The 20210-nt window shown below is 61.3% G+C and overlaps 10 protein-coding genes across 10 annotated transcripts; 2 read left to right on the plus strand and 8 right to left on the minus strand.

Annotated features, from left to right (window-relative positions):
* Positions 1-41: 41 nt before the first annotated feature.
* RHTO_00198 (ATP-dependent DNA helicase 2 subunit 2) lies at positions 42-3465 on the minus strand (the record flags this gene model as incomplete). Its single annotated transcript, XM_016413882.1, has 11 exons — positions 42-218; positions 278-774; positions 836-1047; positions 1103-1281; positions 1346-1588; positions 1646-2470; positions 2533-2593; positions 2679-2850; positions 2928-3165; positions 3230-3385; positions 3457-3465. 11 exons carry the CDS (start codon positions 3463-3465, stop codon positions 42-44), a joined length of 2769 nt encoding a protein of 922 aa, XP_016276889.1.
* Positions 3466-3780: 315 nt separating this feature from the next.
* Positions 3781-4793, minus strand: RHTO_00199 (peptide-methionine (S)-S-oxide reductase; the record flags this gene model as incomplete). The annotated part of the gene is made up of 6 exons (XM_016413883.1): positions 3781-3798; positions 3859-3896; positions 3995-4189; positions 4253-4379; positions 4447-4518; positions 4626-4793. 6 exons carry the CDS (start codon positions 4791-4793, stop codon positions 3781-3783), a joined length of 618 nt encoding a protein of 205 aa, XP_016276890.1.
* A 216-nt stretch (positions 4794-5009) lies between these two features.
* On the minus strand, positions 5010-5635 carry RHTO_00200 (uncharacterized protein; the record flags this gene model as incomplete). The annotated part of the gene is made up of 2 exons (XM_016413884.1): positions 5010-5067; positions 5151-5635. The coding sequence occupies 2 exons, from the start codon at positions 5633-5635 to the stop codon at positions 5010-5012; spliced, it is 543 nt and encodes a 180-aa protein (XP_016276891.1).
* A 231-nt stretch (positions 5636-5866) lies between these two features.
* On the minus strand, positions 5867-6794 carry RHTO_00201 (THO complex, subunit 5; the record flags this gene model as incomplete). The annotated part of the gene is made up of 5 exons (XM_016413885.1): positions 5867-5917; positions 6004-6118; positions 6184-6354; positions 6420-6478; positions 6543-6794. 5 exons carry the CDS (start codon positions 6792-6794, stop codon positions 5867-5869), a joined length of 648 nt encoding a protein of 215 aa, XP_016276892.1.
* A 127-nt stretch (positions 6795-6921) lies between these two features.
* RHTO_00202 (4-aminobutyrate transaminase) lies at positions 6922-9190 on the plus strand (the record flags this gene model as incomplete). The annotated part of the gene is made up of 12 exons (XM_016413886.1): positions 6922-7081; positions 7136-7207; positions 7271-7288; positions 7383-7443; positions 7505-7553; positions 7615-7634; positions 7694-7802; positions 7859-8149; positions 8209-8454; positions 8516-8525; positions 8585-8756; positions 8815-9190. 12 exons carry the CDS (start codon positions 6922-6924, stop codon positions 9188-9190), a joined length of 1584 nt encoding a protein of 527 aa, XP_016276893.1.
* Positions 9191-9476: 286 nt separating this feature from the next.
* RHTO_00203 (uncharacterized protein) lies at positions 9477-11148 on the minus strand (the record flags this gene model as incomplete). The annotated part of the gene is made up of 7 exons (XM_016413887.1): positions 9477-9682; positions 9752-9920; positions 9997-10056; positions 10119-10351; positions 10408-10470; positions 10529-11072; positions 11131-11148. 7 exons carry the CDS (start codon positions 11146-11148, stop codon positions 9477-9479), a joined length of 1293 nt encoding a protein of 430 aa, XP_016276894.1.
* An 870-nt stretch (positions 11149-12018) lies between these two features.
* Positions 12019-14634, minus strand: RHTO_00204 (vacuolar calcium ion transporter h(+) exchanger; the record flags this gene model as incomplete). The annotated part of the gene is made up of 15 exons (XM_016413888.1): positions 12019-12057; positions 12114-12159; positions 12225-12301; positions 12386-12391; positions 12450-12584; positions 12646-13049; positions 13107-13322; positions 13378-13399; positions 13458-13479; positions 13542-13643; positions 13703-13733; positions 13789-13863; positions 13921-13961; positions 14025-14137; positions 14197-14634. The coding sequence occupies 15 exons, from the start codon at positions 14632-14634 to the stop codon at positions 12019-12021; spliced, it is 1767 nt and encodes a 588-aa protein (XP_016276895.1).
* Positions 14635-14836: 202 nt separating this feature from the next.
* On the minus strand, positions 14837-16620 carry RHTO_00205 (biotin synthase; the record flags this gene model as incomplete). The annotated part of the gene is made up of 7 exons (XM_016413889.1): positions 14837-15064; positions 15128-15218; positions 15304-15438; positions 15546-15815; positions 15895-16014; positions 16108-16280; positions 16405-16620. 7 exons carry the CDS (start codon positions 16618-16620, stop codon positions 14837-14839), a joined length of 1233 nt encoding a protein of 410 aa, XP_016276896.1.
* Positions 16621-16928: 308 nt separating this feature from the next.
* RHTO_00206 (superoxide dismutase, Fe-Mn family) lies at positions 16929-18037 on the plus strand (the record flags this gene model as incomplete). Its single annotated transcript, XM_016413890.1, has 6 exons — positions 16929-17044; positions 17153-17204; positions 17313-17400; positions 17482-17495; positions 17643-17902; positions 17965-18037. The coding sequence occupies 6 exons, from the start codon at positions 16929-16931 to the stop codon at positions 18035-18037; spliced, it is 603 nt and encodes a 200-aa protein (XP_016276897.1).
* Positions 18038-18288: 251 nt separating this feature from the next.
* On the minus strand, positions 18289-19701 carry RHTO_00207 (MFS transporter; the record flags this gene model as incomplete). The annotated part of the gene is made up of 9 exons (XM_016413891.1): positions 18289-18455; positions 18510-18571; positions 18626-18651; positions 18706-18760; positions 18818-18980; positions 19033-19148; positions 19208-19553; positions 19608-19630; positions 19688-19701. The coding sequence occupies 9 exons, from the start codon at positions 19699-19701 to the stop codon at positions 18289-18291; spliced, it is 972 nt and encodes a 323-aa protein (XP_016276898.1).
* Between the last annotated feature and the right edge of the window lie 509 nt (positions 19702-20210).

Raw genomic sequence — 20210 nt, forward strand, 5'->3', positions numbered from 1 at the left:
GAACGGCGAGAACTGATGCAAGCGGTCCCACTCCTCCATCTTCACGCGTCGAGTTCCGCCTCGAACTGCTTCGCCTCTGCGGCAGACGTGCCTCCTCCGACGAGTAAGCCGAGCCCGTCCTGCTTGATCCTCGGCAGGTAGTCATGCTTCTTCGGCTGCTTCTGGATTGCCGAGACGAGCGAGCGCAGGCTTTCGTTGTACGTCGACTCGGCGCGCAACTGTGCAGACTCGGAATCAGAAGTGAAGCGCAAGCACGTGGTGGGGCGGCTGAGCGCACCTGGTGAGCCATCTCTCGCGCCTCTTTCAACTTTTTACTCGCGTCCTTGTAGCCGCCCCACGAGAAGCTGGTTTCGACAAAGCGACGAGCCTCGGCCACAGCAGCCTGTATCGCCTGAGTCGAAGGCGTCGGCTTCTTCGCCGTTGCGGCCGGAGTCGGCGCGTCTTCGTCCTCGTCTTCCGTCGCCGGCTCCTCGTCCTCGGTCGCTGGCTCTTCCTCCTCCTCCTCGTCCTGCTCGGCATTCGTGTCGCGCGCATCGGCCGTCGTGTCCCGTGCATCGGCCGCGTCGACAATCACAATGTCCTCGTCCTCGTCGTCGCCCTTCTTGCCATCGACCGACTCGGGCTTGACGAGAGGAGCGGCCGGCGCCTCCGTCTCCTTGACCTTCGCTGCCGCTTGCGAGTTGCCAAAGACGACGTCGAGATCGATGCGGTCGTCGTCGCCGGGTTGAGCGTAGTTGACAGTGCGTTTGTTGATCTTGGTCGGCTTCGGAGGGACTACAGGCGGAGATGGTCAGAAGGATGAGATGGTAAGAGAGCGCAAGGACGGCGGACGCACCAATTTGAATGTCGAAGACGCGCCTGACCTTGTCGGCAACCGGCGTAGCCTTGGCTGCGACGGCGGATGGCGGGTCCATGTACTTTGTGAGGATTGGCGGGACGGGCGGGAGGTCGGCATCGGGGTTTGAGAGGCGGAAGACGAGCGTGTTCTGTACGTTATGGATTGCGGGCGAGAACGAGTCCTCCGTAGTGAAGAAACCGGTGGGGTTGCTGCGAGCGCGACAGTCAGTAAGGCGCCCTTCCCAGTCGTCTCGAGCGTGCTCACCCTTCCTCGTCTGGCTCGCCCGCCTGAGAGATATCCATCGCGTCGACGAACTCCTCCATCGCCTCGTCCATCTCCTCAGTCGGCAGGAGCTTGTGCTCCATCTTGCGAGCGTGTTTCTTGTTGAAGATGCGCTCAAGCGACGGGAACGGGAGGGAGCGGATGTCTTCGGCGAAGGGAAACTGCGCAGAGTGTGGGAAAATGTCAGCTTGATTGAATGTGCGCGAATACTGGCGTTCGACTCACGCGGACCCAGTAGCAGTACTCCCGCTCTTGCTCGTCGATGCGCGGGAAGAGAATGCCGAGCATTGGGTCGGGCACCCTGAATTTGCCGTTGCGGTTGAAGCCCTTCTTGACGAAGCGGACGAGGGCGGCGCATCCCTTCTCGTCCATACCGTTGCACAGCGCCGAGAAAATCCGCTCAGAACCCAGTTCTCCTGGCGTGGCGTAGACATAGAACGCGTCGCCCATCCTCTGCTCGTATCGGATCTGTAGGCCGCACAGGGTTAGATGAGAGTGACAGCCGCGACGGGTCGGCGAACGCACATCGCTCTGCTTGAGGAAGCGGAGTATCTCCATGCCCGTCTCCAAGCCCGACAGGGTGCCGATATCGTCCTCGAGGTCGCCCACGGGAATGAGCGAGCCGCCGTAGTGGTACGCCTCGACGAGAGCACCCGCATCGGCTTCCTGCCAACCTTCTTCCTCCTCCTGCCTCGCATCGTCATCGTCCTCCTCATCCGTCTCACCTCCCTGCCTCGGCTTCTTGTGCACGCGCACCTGGCTCGAATTGTTGGCTCGCTCGATTGGGCGATAGAAGAAGCGGCGGTCCATCTCGACTGCATGAGAGGCGAGGTCGGCGTCCTCCTCGTCGCCAACAGCGAGTCCCTCGTTCTGCAACTCCCGGTCGAACAAGACGCCAATCTTGCCGAGCTCGATGCCCTGTCCGGCGTTGAGCTGTGCCTGGTGCTCGCGAGTCTGCTTGTCGGCGAAGCGAGCCTTGCGCTTGATCTCGTCAAGGTCGTCCTCGTCCTCCTCGGCCCCATCTGCTCCCCGCTTCACGCCACGCTGGCTCTGGCTCTGACTCTGCTGCGCCGCCTGTGTTCTCGCATTCTCGAACCCACGCATGCTCATCTTCTTCATCGACGGCGGCGCGGCTGGAACAATCGCCTTCTTGACGTCGACCCACATGACGAGCGCCGTATCGGGGTGCGTCTCCGGGTTGCCGAAGCTGAGCCGCATGCGGTCTGCGCGCGAGTTGACGGCCTTGACCTGCGGCGTTGCGATGACCTCAAGCGCTTGGCGCGCGTTGACGACCGCCGAGGTCGCCTCGAGTCGCTCGACGAGCTGCTGGAATTGCGACTCGTTCTCGCGCTGTCGGTATCGACGGCTGTCAACGAATGCGTCTCACCAAAGCGGAACATCTGGTAGCTCACCTTGACGTCCGACTTGTTCGCCTCGACGAAGCCGATCTCTTCGTCGTCAAAATCCATGCCGCTGGAACAAACCGAGGAGAAGCGGAGTCAGCGCGCTAGCTTGGGAGCAGAAGGAGGATAACAAGTCCCTCCTTTCGCAAACTTACATGACAGTCAAGCTCATTCCCTTCGCGTTCATCTGCTTGGCAGCCGACGACATGCCGTCCCAGTCGATCTGCGACTCGCCATCCGTCAAGACGAAGATCTCCTTGGTCGCGTATTTGGCGAACGAGGGTTGAGCGTCGAGGGTTTCGATCCCGAGGATGACGGAGGTGAAAGCTGCGCCGGACAACGAGGTCAGACTCATCTCTTGTGTATCTCCAGGAGGCATCGTCGGAAGGAGTGTAGCGACGCACCGTCTCCGTCCGGCCCTTCACCCGCAACCGCCTCGTCAACCCGATCGAGCAGCGTCCGGTCAATCGTCGCTGTGAGCGGCAGCAGCTCGTAGCAATGCCTGTACGGGTCGCTCGAGCGGTCGAACTTCTCGTCGCGCTCGGCGGCCTGCTCCTTCGCGCGGGTCGTGAGGATGTTCTTGGTCTTTGGGTGGCCGAAGAGGATGACGCCGAACGGGGTGGTCTTGAGGTCGCGCATGATCTGTAAGCAGACTGCGGTCAGCCTGGCAGCCTTGGTGTCCCGTATGAAAGCGAGACGAACGCACCCTCTGGACAATCTTGGCCTTGACATACTCCTTCGCGACATCGAGCCCAGACCGCCTGCGAACAGTCTTGTGCTCGCCATAGCCGACCTCAAAGTCGCGCACGTGGTTCATCGACGCGCTGCAGTCGATGAGGAAGAGCGACGCCGTCCTCGGAGCCTGTTGGTTGATGAGGTGGGGGAGCGAAGTCAGCGCAAGCAGGGACAATGGAGGCACCAGAATCGGCGTACGAGGGCCATGCTGGCTGGTTCCCGCTGGCGACACAGCAACAGGAGCGGTAGCGAGGCAAGCGAGTGAGCGGTTCGAGCAAGAGATGTCAAAAGCTCGCGACGTCAACTCGTGAGTAGCAGCCGAAACGGAGCCAGAGCATGCGAACAGCGCTTTGTAGTTTCCGAAGGGCGCGGAGCAAGGCGGGGAAGCCTGTACGAGGGCGAAAGTCGACTTTTCTCTTCTCGAAGGCGAATGCAGCGTCCACCAGCTGAGAAACGCTTCAGAACTGCTCGTATGACAGGAATAAGGGATACAGGGTGTAGCGATGCGGTCATTCGGCGAGATCACCAGTGCAGGACGTGCTGTGAGGTGAATGCGGTCAGATTCGCTCAGATATGCGAGGAGAGGCTGCAGCGACGCACGCTAGGGCACTCGTACCCGCCAGGGTTGTTGTGCAGATCTGTAGAGAACGGGATATGGCAGAGAAGAAGCGAGCAGTGGGATGCGAACGCAGTCAGCGACAACAGCGCAGAAGGGCAGGTAAGGCTTGCAACGCACACTCCTGGTGATAGTCCTCCGCATCCCACCACTTTGCAAGCGGCTCAACCGTCGTCGCAATCTTCTGGTCTGGGTAGTGCGCGTCCTTGACCTCCGCCATGACCTTCTTCGCGATCTCTGCCTGCTCGTCCGAGGTTGTGAAGATGGCGGTGCGGTACTGCGTGCCCGTGTCAGGGCCCTGGCGATTCACCTGAGCTGTAGAAGCGGGGCAGATTAGCAAGAGCGGAGGCGGAGTATCGAAAGTCTAGGGAAACGCACTCGGGTCGTGCATGCGGAAGTGGAACTCGATCAGCTCAGCGTACGAGACCTTGGACGGGTCAAAAATGATCTTGCACGCCTCGGCGTGGTTCGTCGAGCCCGAGCAGACTTGTCGGTAGTTGGGACTCTAGAGGAGGCGGAAGGAGGGTGAGCAAGGGTGTGAAGTCGGCTTGGGGAGAGAAGGGGTAGCTTACGTCGGCGTGTCCGCCGGTGTAGCCAACCTTTACGTCCTCCAACTTGTCCTTGAACGCCTTGCGGTACATGTGCTGTCGACGAAGAGGGGTCGAGATCAGCCACAGCCCCTGAACGCCCGCTAGTCTACTCGAGAGCGCGTCGCTGTTCGCCAGCATTACTCGGTAGCGAATGAACGCACCTCAGTACCCCAGAAGCACCCATTCGCCACGACGGCCGTCTGAGTCCCCGACGCGGAGCTGGGGAGTGCTTGGGATGCGGCGATCGCGGTGGGCAGCGTCGGGCCAGCGTAGGTAGGGCGTGCCATTCTGTGTGCGGAACCGAAGAGCGATCTGACGTGCGAGAGCATGCAACGAGCGCGGTTGGCGGAGGAAGGGAGAAGTCCGGGTGCGCTTCCGTCATCTCGGACATCGAACATCTCGCAAAAGACAAGTAGAAACAACGCTTTGCATGCCAGAACAGCGCCAAATGAGACTGTCAGGATATGCGCACATGGGCTGCGGCGTTTCATGAGCGAGTATACCCAAGATCCCCTCCAATCCAGTCGATTCTCGCCTCATTCCACCTAGTTCGTGCCTAGCCGAGGGTTCGCAGGGTCGACAGGCTGACCACCTCCACCGTAGCTGCGAGGGACGCAAGCATGAGCGAGAGAACAGGTGGGAAGAGAGGGATCCTCCTCCTTCAGGGCGAAAGAACGGGAACGCACCTCGCCTCGACGCCAGCTCCGCCTCCACCGACCACCATGACCTTTCCCCTACCCTCGACAACCAGCTTCGGCGCCTCGTACATCTTGTTGACAATCGCCGCCCGCGCCATAACCGCCAACTCGCCCAGCGACTCGGTGTACCAGTCCCGCAGCCGCTCTTCGGATGTGCGCCCTGCTTCCTCTGCCGATGAACTTGCTGGTGTAGATGACGGCGAAGCTTCGGGTGCAGCGGGGGAGGATGATGAGGAAGAGGGTGCCGAGACAGAGGCGTACGAGGCGTCAAGGAGGGCCGGAAGCTCGGTGCGGAACTTGTTACGGGTCCGTCGGAGGAAGTACTGCTTGAAGTTGTAGCTCGCGAACGAGTGTGCGACGCGGAGCTCCTCCTTGTACAGCGCGAGGAGGTGAGTGCGGGTGATGGGCGTCGACGGCGAGACGCGCAGCTGGCGCGGGAGGTTGGCGAGTGCTTGCGTGTGTGGCTTGACCATCTTTGTCGGCGGTAGTGGCTCAGCAAGCGGGTGGTGTGCGTGTGCGAGAGAAGTGGCAGAAGTTGAGGAGTTGTGGCGCTCATCGCAACGCTGGCGACATCTTGCGCAAGAATAGCTTGGTTGGCGGCATCATGCTGGCGACGCTCTCGTACGAGGCTTGCCGAAATCGAGAGTGTGGAAGCGGGTTGCGTAGGATTACAACAAATTGACCGGAAGAAGCGAGATCTAGGGTTAGGCAGCCGTCGGTTCGTCCTGCATCTTGGCCTGTATGCTCTTTGCTTTCTGAAGAGGCAGGAAGCGGGCGCAGAGTCAGCCGCCGGGTTGCAGAGGGAGGTTCAGCGGAAGCCTCGAGGGAAGCCAGAACGCACCTCGACGAACTCGGTCAATTGCTTCTCCAGGTCTTCCAGTCGCGCCTTCTTGACCTGGTTCTCCTTGACGAGCTTGGCCTTGACCGCGCCAAGCTCTTTCCGCTCCTCCTCGAATCTGCATCGAAGAAAGTGGAGTCAATCCGATGTTCCGGCCGTGCTGCGAGGTAGGACGGCGCCCACCGTTTCCGCTCCTCGAGCTCGAACGCTAGCCGTGCCAGCATGAGGGCGTGGGCCGCTTCTTGCGAGTCTCCCTCGGGCAGAGGGACCTGAAGGCCTGGAGGAGGGGCGTCGGATGCGGCGAGTTCTCGGAGCTCGTCGAGGGAGTGCAGGGGCAGGTTCTGGTACTCGGAGCTGTGTCACAAAGCGATATGGAGGTCAGGAAGCGTAAGGAAGGGAAACACCTCTCGAGAACGCACGAATACTCCTCCGCCGACCGAATCTCCCGCTCGATATGATTCCGCTCGAACAGCAGGTTCTGTTCAAAGAGCGTCTGGGTCAGCCTGAATGAGCGAGCATCCCGCGAGCGAGCTGTGACGCACCTGCAGCCTCAAGTGAGCCGCATCCATCTCCAACCTCGCATCCTGCGTCCGCGCCTTGCATTCCTTCGTGTCGAGCAGGGTATTCCGGTTCACGCCATACAGTGCAGCAAAGAGCGGCGCAGCTTGCGCGAGGTAGGGCTGCGGGTCAAAGGCGTCTCCCTGGGTCGCTCGAGCGGCGACGAGCTGGTCTGCGAGCGCGCGGACGAGGTCGACGAGCTGGTCTGGCGGCAGTGTGTGGGTGTGTGCGACCATCTCGCACCCTTGCAAGCGCAAACAGAGCCAGCGAGCGAACAGTCCACCATCGACCTCATTCCCCACCTCCTCGAGCATCCTTGACATCCGCTGTCTCGCTCGCTCACCGCTGTGAAGCCTGGCAAGGATGCTCTCTGTTCTCAAGCGCGTACCAAGGGCCTCTGTGGCTGCCCGCGCCGCTGCCCGCTCGTATGCTACCGAGCACAACCCCCCGACTCGCTTCGAGTCGGCTTCCGTCTGGCAGAACGAGCCATCGCAGCCTAATCTCGTCACAGACTCGGTCCCAGGTGCGCACAGAGGTCATTCGACTCCCCTCGCACGCTGACCAACTCGCTTGACAGGCCCGCGCTCCTCGGAGTTGAGCAAGGAGATCGCAGACTTCCAGGACCCTCGCACGCACGTCGTCGTCGCAGGTACGCTTTCTGCGCTCGCCTATCCTCCTAAAAGGAGCTGACCCGTCTGCCCACTGCGCGCAGACTACGCCAAGTCGAGGGGTACGTCCTCTCGCCTCCTCCAATTGCCGTCGGCTCCTTTGCCTCTTCCCCACCTCCTCGCGTTGACTCGCCTGGCGGAATCGCTTGCAAACAGGAAACTACCTCGTCGATGCAGACGGCAACGAAATGCTCGACGTCTTTGCCCAGATTGCCAGGTGCGGCGCTTCGACGGCGGTAAAGAGCGCATCCGACTGATGCCGCCGTGCGCTTCTGCAGTATCGCGATCGGGTACAACAACCCCGAGCTCCTCGCGCTCGCCAAGACTGTCAGTAAGAGCGCTTGTCGACGAGCTCGCGCTTTCGCTGACGACTTACCGCACTTTCCAGGATGAGTTCGCAATCGCCGCGTGAGTTCCCGTTCCGTCGATCGGTTCCTACGACCGAAGCTGAGTGTACGCTTGCGCAGGATGAACCGACCGGCGTTGGGCTCCTTCCCGAGCAACGAGTGGTCGGAGACGATTCACAAGGGCCTTCTCTCCGTTGCGCCGAAGGGGACGCCTCATCTCTTCACCCAGGTGTGTTGCGTCCCTCTTTCTAGACATTTCCGCTCGCTTAACTTCATCCTAAACAGATGTGCGGTTCTTGCGCGAATGAGGGAGCGTTGAAGGCGGCGTTCATGGCGTATCGTGCGAGGCAGCGCGGAGAGCAGGGCATCAAGGACTTCACGTCCGAGGAGGCGCGTCTCTCCGCCTTCGTCTACATCGATGTCTTGTCTGACAATTCGCTCGATATGCAGATGAGCTCGTGCATGAAGAATGCGAGTCCGGGAAGTCCCGACCTCGTCGCCATGTCTTTCAAGTCGGCCTTCCACGGTCGCTTGTTCGGCAGTCTGTCACTCACTCGCAGCAAGGCCATCCACAAGGTGCGATGCGCAACGTCGCTTGAACTGCCGCAAACAGCTGTTGACACTGCCTTGAGCAGCTCGACATCCCCGCCTTCGACTGGCCCGCCATCTCCTGGCCTACGATGAAGTATCCTCTGGACGAGTACGCCTCGGAGAACGCAGAAGCCGAGGCGCGGACGATTGCGCTCGTCGAGGAGATGATTATCGCGCAGAAGAAGAAGGGCAAGGACGTTGCGGCGCTCATTGTCGAGCCCATCCAGTCGGAGGGCGGCGACAACCATGCGAGTCCGAGCTTCTTCAAGGCTTTGCGGACGGTTACAAGGGTGCGTCTCCTCGTTGGCCTGCTGCTAGAAGGCGACGTCTGACTCTGGTTCGCTGTCGCAGGAACACGGAGGTTCGCCTCGACCTCTTGGCCTTCGTTCGTGCGACGTCAGCTGATGTCTTCCTGATCAGTCTTCATGATCGTCGACGAGGTGCAGACCGGCGTCGGCGCGACGGGCGCCTTCTGGGCACACGACAAGTGGAAGCTCGACCACCCTCCCGACTTTGTCACCTTCTCGAAGAAGATGCAGGCCGCCGGGTTCTACCACGCTGAGGGGACGCGTGCGTCGCTGCCGTACCGCAAGTGCGCTTGATTCACCTTCGCTAGGCTGGCTGAGCGCAGCTGACCTTCCCTCGCGCAGCTACAACACCTGGATGGGCGACCCTATGCGCGCTCTCCAGGCTCGCGAGATGATCGGCTTCATCAAAGCGCACGGCCTCGTCGCCCACACTGCCGCGATCGGCGATGAGCTCTACTCGTCCCTGACCGACCTGTCGAAGCGGTACTCGGGCCAGATCCACAACCTCCGGGGCAAGGACTGCGGGACGTTCATCGCGTGGGACGCGGCGTCGGCTGAGCAGCGCGATAAGTTCGTTGCCGAGATGCGCAAGGTGGGAGTCGTGATGGGAGGTTGCGGAGACAAGGCTGTCAGGCTCAGGCCGATGCTCGTCTTTGGCGACAAGCAGAAGGACGTGTTGCTCGAGAAGATGGAGGGCGTCTTCAAGGACATGTCGTAGGATCAGTCGTGACAACGACGGAACCGTTATGGGCCTCTGAGCTTGCGTTCTTGCTTTCTTGCGGCCCTCCGTTTCCTGATGCCGATGCCGCTCATCCTGCCTGGTTCGCAAACTCTCTCTCGCTGGGTGCAAACCAAGCTCGAATGAAAACTGCGATACTGCTTTGCGTTCAAAAGGCGAAGGACTTATCGGCTACAAGTCGTTATGGGTGTGGGTTTGCGGGTCTAAAAAGCATAAACAGAGAAGCGTGCGATGAAGACTGACGGTGAAAGGCGATTAAGTTCATCTAGATGCCGGCGCCAGTCGACGTCGCGGTACCAGCGTTGTGGTGGCCGATGCCTGCACCGGTCGACGACGTCGCTGCGCCGCCGGTTCCGGTCGCGGCGGTCGTACCGCGCTCGCCGATGGGGTTGGTGGTCGACGCAGTGCCCTTCTTCTCGCCGATTGAGGCGAGGCCGAGCTGCTGAGTGAGGGTCTCTGCCGGGCCGTCAACTGCGAGGAGGCAGGGCGAGGTCAGCCGAGTCCGGCAGACAATAGCGTGATAGGTCCAATCCGACTCACCAGTGCGCTCGCATTCGCCGCGGTCGAGGAGAGCGTCGGCGTCGTGCCTCAAGGTCGACTTGAGGTCGCCTCCGCCGGCAACAAACTCCTTGAGAGGGAGGGGCTCGTGGACGGTACTCTGGTGGACGACGGGCGCCTCGTGGACGGTCTCGTGAATGGGGATGGTGGTCTGTTTGCACGGTGCGACGAGCGAATCGTAAGCAACTCGCGATTGAGAAGGTTGGGACACGAGCGCGTCAGCTCACGTGGATCTTGTGGTGCTCGTGGGTGTCGCGCTCGATGGTGGGCTGGACGATGTGGTGGACCTGCAGGAAGACCAAACGGATCAGCGCTGCAGCCGAGAGCGACGAGTGAGAGCGAAACGCACGTGGTGCTGGACGTTCTCGTGGACCTGCTCGCCACGGTCGATGATGGTGCGCTCGCGAGGAGCCTCGACAACCGAGTCCTTGGCCTTGTTGAGCGAGGCGAACTGCGTCTTGTCCTCGTCGGTCGCGACGTGACGCTCGTGGATCTTGGTGACGGGGACAGCCTTCTCGTGGTGAACCTCGCCAGCGTGCTGCTCGTCAACGACCGGCTGGACGTGGTGCTGGACGTGGTGGACTGCGAGACGAGCAAAGTCAGCCAAATGTCGACGACTCGACCCGTGAAGTACGCACCGTGTCGGTCAATCTCGCGCTGGCGCTCGACCTCCTCAACCTCGTGGTGGTGGCGGGTCTCGTCTGCGACGGAGCAATGTCAGGAAGAAGTCCCGTCGAAATCAAGGGGACAGAAACGCACGGGTGACGGGCGCGAGGTGCTGGTGGTCGTGGGTCGCCATCTTGGCCTCCGCCTCGCCGAGGACGGTGTCGCGGCCAGGCTGGTGGTGCTTGTGAGGAGGAGGAGCGGCGTGCTCGCGGAGGTGCTCCATGCCGCGCTCGACGGCGCCGCCAGCACCCGTACGGGTCGACGAGCCAGTGGTCGCGCCGGTCGTGCCAGTTGCGCCAGTTGCGCCGGTCATGCCAGTCGAGGTGCGGTCTCCAGCAGCGGAAGAGGTAGGCGTAGAAACAGCGTTGTTCGACGAAGAGCGAGTGCCGGTGGTCGAGTCGATGTGCGAGCCAGACGCCGCACCAGCAGCTGCCGACGCAACACGGTCGCCAGCGGAGGAGTGTGTCGGGGTCTGGGTGTTGTGGGTGGTCTCGTTGCCCGCGGACCTGTCGGTGGCCTTGTCGACGGCGGCGTTGGCAGCCTTGCCGGTGAGGCCTCCGCCGGTGCTCTCGTTGGCGGACTCGTGAGCGGAGAAGTGGCCCGAGGGGGAGCGGTCGGCGGAGTCGTGGGTGAAGACCTGTATCGAGGCAGACGTCAATCCACGTCGCAGGCGACATCGGGAGAGGTGTACACACCTGCTTAAGCTTGTTCATGATGCGGTTGGGTGGTCGTTGTGAGAGGAGGTGCTGTTGGGAAAGGAGAGAGAGGGGAGCTGGAGCGGGTGAGATGAGCGAGTCGACGCTACGCAATGCCGAACAGCGGTCGACTGACATCAAAGCAATCGAGTCTCCGCAACCCGCCAGCGGGCAGTGACGGAATGTCTCCCGCTCGAGCAGCGAAGGGGTTTCCCGATCGCTCGCACGGGGTGAGGCAGACATCGCAGGACAATCAAGAGCTGCGCAACCGGGTGATCTAGCTTTCTCCGCGAATTCGCACGTTCAGCGCAGCTGCCGAGCGTCCTCGCCTGTCGCCTCCTGATGACGACGGACTCCGCTGATGAGGCTACCCAGGCGTTCGCGGGCGTGCTGGTACAGCTTGCAGCTCTTCAGGGGACCTGTACTGATCGCAAATCCACCGAGTCGAACGATCGCAGCGATAGGGCAGAGATACAGTGCTGCTCGCGCTTCGCGATGCGAGGCCAACGACGTCAAGGCGAGGGCGAAGGTTTCTCCTCGTGCTCCAGCTTGCTCGTAAGCGCCTGTGCCTTCATTCCGAATCGGCGCTTGACGAGCGCATTCAGGCTGGATCTGCGGACCGTTGTCTCGCTCGTCCGCAGGTCCTCCCTCCGCCTTTCGCTGCGTGCGCCGCCTGTCCTCGGCAATGACATCTGGCTTGTGCGTGGCAACTGCTTCCCAAGCGTCAACAGACTGCGGTCAAGGCAGTCAGGAACGGAGGAGGCAAGGGCGAAGGTATTCGTCGGCGGCGGGAGAAGCCAGTTCCTCGCTTGTTTCGTAGACGAGGTGAAGCAAATATGACTACAAGGAATAGAGTGGACGAGTCTACGTGCGAGAGTGTCTGCGTATCTAGAGGAGCGGCGTGCCCGGGTCGTAGTACCAGAAAACCTGCTCGAAAGGAAGGTCAGCACGTCTGCGTAGCGAAGGAGTGGCATAGAACGCACGAGGGCGATGATGATATAGATGACCATGAGGACAAGGCCTTCGAGCCTGTGAAGCGAGAGCGGGTCAGCCGAAGAAGCGAAGGAAAGGCGGAGATGGGTTATTGGACGCACCAGTTCGTCTTGCCGTCTGCGATAGCCCAGTTGACGCCGACGATGCTCACGAAGAGCACGAGCGTCTGGAATTCGTCCTGCGGGTCGAAGCGGTCAGATTGGGCGACAGTAATCTCGGAAACTTGTACAGCTGGAAGCGCCGCTAGCGAGGGTAAACGCACGAAGTACTGCAAGGCGCCAAATGTCAGCTTTCTGAACCTTCAAAGACGCAAAGGAAGAACGCACGAAGGACAGTGGCTGGCCAATACACCAACCGAGCAGGACCAGAACCGGAATGACGAAGAGGGCGATCTGGATCGAACTGCCGATAGCGACCGACATCGAGAGGTCCAGCTTGTTCTTCGTAGCGACGGTGACAGCCTGCTCAACACCTCGTATCAGCGAGAAGTTTGAAAGACGCAGGAAAGGGGAGTGGACGAACGGCAACGTGCTCGCTTGCGTTCCCGACGAGCGGCAGCAGGATCAACGCGACGAATTGTTCCGAAACGTTTCCCGTCTCGACGAGACCCTCGATAGACGAGACGAGCCATTCGGCCGTCACACCCGCAAAGACGGTGACAGTAACGAGCAAGATGACCGCAACGCGGCCGAGCATCTTGGGCGTGTGGTGCTCGAGTTCCGAGTTGGTAGAGCTGGAGGACGACGAGGAGGTGGAGGAACTGTCGTCCGAGTCGCCCCAGCTCGGGAGGGAGGGGAGCGAGGGGATGCGGAAGACGTTGCCCTCTTGAGGCGGTTGCGGTTCCATGTTACCGGGCGCCATGCCGGCGAGGGGAGGCTGGTTGGCGAGGGTTGTAGGGTCGGGACGAGGCGCAGGAGCGTACAGGTCTGCCTCGCACGCCACGTTAGTCTCGTTCAAGGCGAAAGGAGGGAAACGCGACGCACAAGCATGCGTCCAAAGCTGGAACGCCAGCGACGCGATGTAGACGAAAAGCAAGATGATCGCGACGCCGTGACTGATGTGCAAGGCCTTGCTGTTCGTCAAGTCGAGGCTCTCGGTCTGCGCGGCGTCAAGGAAGTGGTGGACGGCGACGGGGATGACGATGGCTGTGACGGCGAGACCGAGCAAGTTGATGTTGATCTGCGCGCTGCGGACGCCGTCTGAGCGAGCAGAAAGGTCAGCTAGTGTCGGGAGAAGCGAATCGAGAAGGCGCACAGGACATCTCGTGCCGCTTGAGCTGTTCGTTCACAAGGATTAACTCTCTGGTCCGCTTCGAGGGAGGGAAGACGACGTACACCGCCAGCAAAGTAGCACATCCTGCGCAATGTCACGACCATTAACTCATCTTCGCGAGGAAACGGAAGGAGCGGGCAACGCACCCAAGCACAAGCAAGCAATTCGACAGAATCGACCCGATCATCGACGCCTGCACAATCTCCAGTTCGCCCTTGACAAGCGCAAGGATGGCGATGATGAGTTCGCTGCGAGACGTGGGAAGTCAGCGAGTGAGGATGGGAGAGAGAGAGCGAGGAGAACGGACACGGCGTTGCCGAAAGTTGCGTTCAGCAGGCCTGCACGATAGACGTTAGCGAGAGCGCAGAGGGGAAGAGAGGGCGACAGACGCACCTCCGATGGTTTCGCCAACACGGATGGCGAGATCTTCGGTTGCGAAACCAAGGAGCGAAGCGAGCGGGATAATGGCTGCGATGTCTATGATGTCAGATAGCGTGCTCGGAGGCTCAGGGAGAGCGAACGCACCGATGAAGGACATGATAAAGGTAACAGTCGGACTCTGATTCCTGCGAACGACGGACAGAGGGCGTCAATTCTCGCTCGTCCAACAATTGCGCGAGACGACGCACGTAAAGTGACATGCCCAGGAGACGGGGATGAAGACGAGCAGGACGTTGAGCCATGAGTAGCGGACGATGTTGACTGCGGAACTCCTCCAGCCCGGTGCGTTCGCGACCGGGACCTGCGAGATGCGTCTGCTCGTCAGCCAGCGCTTCAGAACGACATCGCGATTACACGCACCTTCGGCTCGAGCAGATGCTTGCCCAAGAACGACCTCGTCGGCGCCCTCTCAACACCCGGCCTCACTCCTGCCTCCGCTCCTCCAACCTCCAACGACCCCATCCTCGTCCTCTGCGCCGGAGCAGTCTCAGCCCTCGCTGGTTTCGGACGTCGTTGGCGCATGTGATGCTGCGGGACTGGTTGGCTCCCACCAACGGGAGGAGGAGGTGCCGCTCCCTCATCGTTACTCGTACCTCCCGCTATAGACCCCGGTTCCTCGACTAACACCCTCCCCTGTCCCGCATCTTTCTCGCCCTCGCCCAACCCGTTCGACGCGTCCGAGCCGAGTTCAGCGAGCGAGAGGGATCGAGCGTAGTGAGAGGTGGTCGGAGGGACGGGTGCGGTGAGGCTGCGGTCGGGCGGGTTGGGTGGTTCGAGCGTGGGTTTCTCTGTGTCCATGCGAGTCAACGTGTCCTCAGCGAGTGTGTAGGAGACAGAGAGAAGAGACGACGAAGCGAGGCGGTGTCGACGGCCGCCAAGAGATTAGTCGGCCGCAGCCAACCCGCGCCGGCCGACAGGGAGGTCGCGTCGTAATGCCAACTCCTTTTCACAGACAGCCAGCAACGTCAAATCTACAACACCCCGTCTCTAATCACCCCATCTAAGCAGCGACCGTCTGCGTCGCAGCAGCCTGCGACTCACCGACCACCTCTCCCTGCTGACCGACCGACGACGACCTGCGCGCCTCAGTCGCCTCGAGCGCACGCTTGTCCTCCTTCATCCGCACCGTCGTACTCTCGAACGAACCCATCCCCTTGAGGCCCCATCGCCCGAGCATCGCGTGGTCTTCGTCCCAGCCCGACGTTGGGGTCGTCAACATGCGTTCGCCCTGCGTGTGGGCGTGTGAGAGTCAGCGAGAGAGAAGACAGAGAGAGAAACAGTGGGAGCGCACGGTGAAGATCGCGTTGGCGCCGGCCATGAAGGCCATGGCCTGCTCCGTCTCGGTGTAGCTGATGCGGCCGGCGGCGAAGCGAATGATGGAGCTGCGAGCGGTTCGAGATCTCTCGCCAGCGTCAGCGTTCGTTTTGAGCAAGGCATCGACGCAAGAGAATCGCCGAGACGACTCACGTAGGAAGGACGATCCGAGCGGTCGCGATAGTGCGCAGCAACTCCTGGATCGTGACGCGCTCGTTCTGCTCGAGGGGCGTGCCGGGGATGGCGACGAGGGCGTTGACGGGGAACGACTCGGGGGGTTCGGGGAGCCTGCGCGCGAGAGGGAGGGTGAGTATGCAATTCGAAGAGCTGGGGACATCAGCTCGAGTCGCTCGCCGGCGACAGAGCTGCATCGTCGAGTCGAATCGCGCACTCACTGGCTCATCTCGTAGATCAACCCAACGCGGTCCCCGTCCTTCTCTCCCAGCCCAATGATCCCTCCGCTGCACACACTGATCCCGGCACTCCTAACCGCCTCGATCGTCTCGAGGCGCTCGTCGTACTTGCGCGTGGTGATGACCTTGGGGTAGTACTCGCGCGAGGTGTCGAGGTTGTGGTTGTACGCTGTCAGGCCGGCTTCTTTCAGTTTTTGGGCTTGCTCGGGAGAGAGCATGCCCAGTGTCGTGCAGACTTCCATGTCCATCGCACTGTGGCGTCCAAGCGAGACCTGAATCAGTATCGCTGCCTGGAGAGCAGGCGAGGCTGAAGGTGAGAGCGACGACGCACCGCACGCCCTCGACCATCTTGAGGATGCGCTCAAACCCACGCTTCCGGCCACTCATGTCCCGCCACGCCGCGCCCATGCAGAACCTCGTCGAGCCATTCTCCTTGGCCTTCCTCGCCTCGCTGCGTACGCATCGGGGGAATCGCAACGAATCGATATCAGCTTCCGTTTCCCCTCGGATAAGGCGCGGAGAGGAGGGTGGGAAGGGGACGCACGCAAGGACCGTCTCGACGTCTGTGAGTTTCTCAGCCTTGAGACCGACCTTGTCCGCGTACTTGGACGACTGGGCGCAGTACGAGCAGTCTTCGGAGCATCCGCCGGTCTTGATGTTGAGCAGTGTGCAGAGCTGCACTTGGTCGGGCGGGTGGTTCAGGCGGTGGACCGAGGCCTGTGTGCATGGGCACGAGTGGTAGATCGCGCATTCAGAGCGAGAGTCAGCGCGAGGGTTGAAGCGGCGGCGGATGCGGGGAGCTGGAGATGTTGGGATCCCCGTTGCGAGAAGCGAGACTCACAGCGCGGAAGATGAGTTCCATCAAGGGCGAGTCGTAGACCTCCTGGACCTGCTCGCGTGTCCATCCCTGGCGAGTGTCGACCTGCGAGGCGAGCGAGCGGGTTTGGATGGGCGCGGTGGGGATTGAACGAGCTGCGACGAGCGACGGGTGCGGTTGTCGTTGTGGGCGGGTGGCTGCGCGCAGGGACGCGAGCAGGGTGCGCTGTCCGGCGGGCATCGTAGCAGAGAGTGAGTGTGTGAGCGCGCGAGAAGAACCCCCAAGACGGCGAGCCGACGAGGAGGGAACGAGTGAGACTCGCTCGCTCGCTCGAGGGCCGCGTGCTTGGGTCCGATAGGACTATGTAAGTGCGCAGAAAGCTATCGGTAGTCTCGGCAGAGTTCAGCGAGGTGGTGACGAGCCGTTTGCGATCCAGTGCGCCTCTTGACCTCCTACGTTGCACTCGAACAGATCACACCCACTCGTGCGTCCACTGACTGATTCTTGTGACACTCCCAGACAGGCGGTGACAGCCCCCTTGACCTCAGATGCTTCGCGCAACAGCCGTCAGGATGTCGCACAGCTTCAACCAGATCCCCGCCGTCCTCCCGAAGCTCCCCTTCGCGTACAATGCCCTCGAGCCCGCCATTAGTGCCACCATAATGCACGTATACCCTTTCTTTTCGTACTGCCCTTTTCCCCGTCGAAAACGGTCCACAGGACGAGGAGAACGAGGGGGGACAACTCGCGCTGACCTTCGCTCGCCACGCAGGGAGCTCCACCACTCGAAGCACCACGCCACCTACGTCGCCAACTTCAACAAGGTGCGTACCACACCCACACAGTGCCCGCCGTCGCTGGTTGCTGACCTCGTCGGTTTCGCTCGTCATCTCGCTCATTGCAACTCGCCCGCTCCCACACCCCGCGCGCAGGCCCACGAGGACATCCAGGCTGCTTCGCAGGCCCAGGACATCAAGAAGCAGATCGCTCTCCAGGCCGCCATCAAGTTCAACGGCGGTGGTGCGTTCTCCCTCTCATCCTCCGAGTCCACCCTTCCCCACAACTGACTAATTTCCCATCCTCGGCGTTCTTTGTCGACAGGCCACATCAACCACGTGAGACTGCGCTCGTTGACCGTTTTCACGCGGGCGCGCCTGCTGACTTGGCCCTCATCTTTGTTCCGCTCCTTCCTCCGGTTCGGCGAAATTCGACCCCGCCATTCCCGCAACTCGCCTCGCCTGCCTCGCTTTCCTCTCGCGCAGACCCTCTTCTGGGAGAACCTCGCCCCTCAGTCGCAGGGCGGCGGCCAGTTCCCCTCGTCGGGCAAGCTCCACGACCAGGTCCAGCAGGACTTTGGCGGCCTCGACGGCTTGAAGAAGGCCGTCAACGCCGCTGCCCTCGGTATCCAGGGATCCGGATGGGCTTGGCTCGGATACAACCCGACGACCAAGAAGCTCGAGGCTGTCTCGACGGCCAACCAGGACCCGCTCCTCGGCTACGTTCCCCTCGTCGGCATCGACATGTGGATCACCCTGAACGCTTCCTGAACGTTACATAAGCTGATGGGGTTCTCTTGACTCACAGGTGGGAGCACGCCTACTACATCGACTACGCGAGTCCTCCCCCTCCTCGTCCTTCTCGTTTTCCTCCTCGCTGACACACTCGCCTACCTCCTCGGGTTGCCCTCGCACGTCAACAGAAGAACGTCAAGGCCTCGTACCTCGACAACATCTGGTCGGTCATCAACTGGCAGACCGCCGAGAAGCGTCTCTCGGAGGCCTAAGTCGCCCTCTCCCCTCGCTCTCTCTCGCTTGGAAGGAAGGATGCGCTTGAACCGAACCGTAGTCCCCGTCGTGAAAAGTCGAAGCAATACAAACCCCTCAGTCGTTGCAGCCCACGTGCGAGCCTCTATCGTCCAGGCGCGAACCGACTCCGTCGTCTCAATCGCTCGCCGTACCGCTCGAAGAGGAAGGGAACGGGCACGAGGAGGAGCATGCAACCCGCTAGGAGCGTGCAGCCCCATTGGACGCCGAGGCGGTGGAAGAGTGCTGGGGCGAAGAGAGGGAAGAGGGCGCCTGCAAGGAGGGAGGGTCAGTCCGGATACAAGAGAGGAGGGGAGGCGAGCGCACCTGCGATGGAGCGGGTGACGACGTTGGATGCGAGTGCTGAGGCGGCGTTGCGCTCGTAGGCGCTGCGTGAGCGGAAAGTCAGCTTGAGAAGGTTGAAGGGGAGGAGCGGAACGTACTCGATGAGGTACGTCTGCATCGAGCGCTGCAAGGCGACGACGGTCAGTGCAAGCTTCGGGGTGGAAGCGAGTGTACGCACGAAGATCAAGACACTTCCAACACCTTGCAGGACGCCCGACAGCGTTGGGACGATCCTGTTCGCCAGCAAGGTCAGCTCTTGTCCTCTACTGCTCAAGCGGGACGGCACGCACCAATGCACATGCGGCTTGTAGCCGCCCCATCCAAGCCAGAGGAACGAGACGACGATCATCGGACCGCCGGCGAGCGCAGGCGGAAGTCGTTGTTCGGGCGTATGCCGGCCTTCGCGCTTGACATCTCGCAGGTAGAGCTTTTGATACCAGAGCGTGACCGGGACTGTGCGGCTTGGTGTCAGTCAAAGTGAGGAGTGAGGAAAGGGAGGACGCACCGGAGATGATGGCGCCGACGAGGATGGAGAGGAAGGGAAGGGAGGAGTAGCCTGGTCCGAGATGGTGGACTTCGCTGAAGATGACGGGGTAGCCTTCGAAGAGGAGATAAATAAGTCTGCGAGCGGAGAGGAGGGTGAATGGCAGCAGGAAGAAGCAGGGAAAGGCGAAGCGCACGCGTAGCAACAGCTCGCAAACGCCGCGACAGCCGCCACGATCGGTTCGGTCGAGATCATCACTATAGGCGTGCCCAACAACCTCCAAGCCTCTGCTCTGAAACGCTGAATCCTCGGCGTCCCACGACTCTTCATTTCCGCCAACTCGAGCGCCGAGCGGATGCGGTCGTCGCCTGTCTCTTTGCGGAGTTGGCGTGCGAGGCGGGAGACGAGGACGGGTGGGTAGGTCTCGGGGAGGAAGAAGATGACGGCGATGCAGAGCGCGGCGGAGAAGAGGCAGGGGATGATGAATGCCCAGTGCCAGCTCAGGCGGTAGGCGGCGAAGGAGCCGATGATGGGGCCGAGGGCTGCAGAAAGAAGCGTTAGTGTGTGGCTGTAAATGCGAGGATCAAGAAGCTGACCTGGCCCTGCGAAGGTTGCGATGCTGGGAGGAAAGGAAGGTCAGCGAGAAGGATCGCTCAGACGCATGAGCTGCGCGCACCTGTAGAAGCTCATCGCCGTCCCTCGCTCTTTCGCATGCCAGATGTCGCCAGTCAGCGCACCCAAGCTGTCAAGGAAGAAGGATCAGTAGGATTCGAGCAAAGAAAGGGCGAAGGCACACCGACTTGGTCATTGGCACAGCGCCAAAGAAGCCAGAGAAGAAGCGCAAGACCAGGAGAGCGCCGTAGCTAGGCGCAGCAGCGGAAGCGCCGAAGAAAGCCGTCAAACCAAGGCTGCCGAGTACGAAGAAGGGTCGTCGTCCGTATGCTTCGCTCAGCGGGCTCCAGTACCACAATCCGGCGACGTAGCCGAAGGGGAAGAGGAAGAGGGAGAGCGGTAGAGCTGCCCGCTGAGGAAGCGGGTGAGCGGGGGTTGGAAGCGTGTGAGAAAAGCGGACGGAGGAGAAGGACGAAGGAGGGGACGCCAGACCAGCGTGTCTAGTCCGGTTTGCATGGGAAGCGAGAGCACGCTGCGAGAGCACGTCAGCGTCCTCTTGGACTGGGAGAAACGGCGCTCAAGACACA

Source organism: Rhodotorula toruloides (assembly GCF_000320785.1).
Source record: "Rhodotorula toruloides NP11 unplaced genomic scaffold Scaffold1, whole genome shotgun sequence".
NCBI classification, from domain to species: Eukaryota; Fungi; Basidiomycota; class Microbotryomycetes; order Sporidiobolales; family Sporidiobolaceae; genus Rhodotorula; species Rhodotorula toruloides.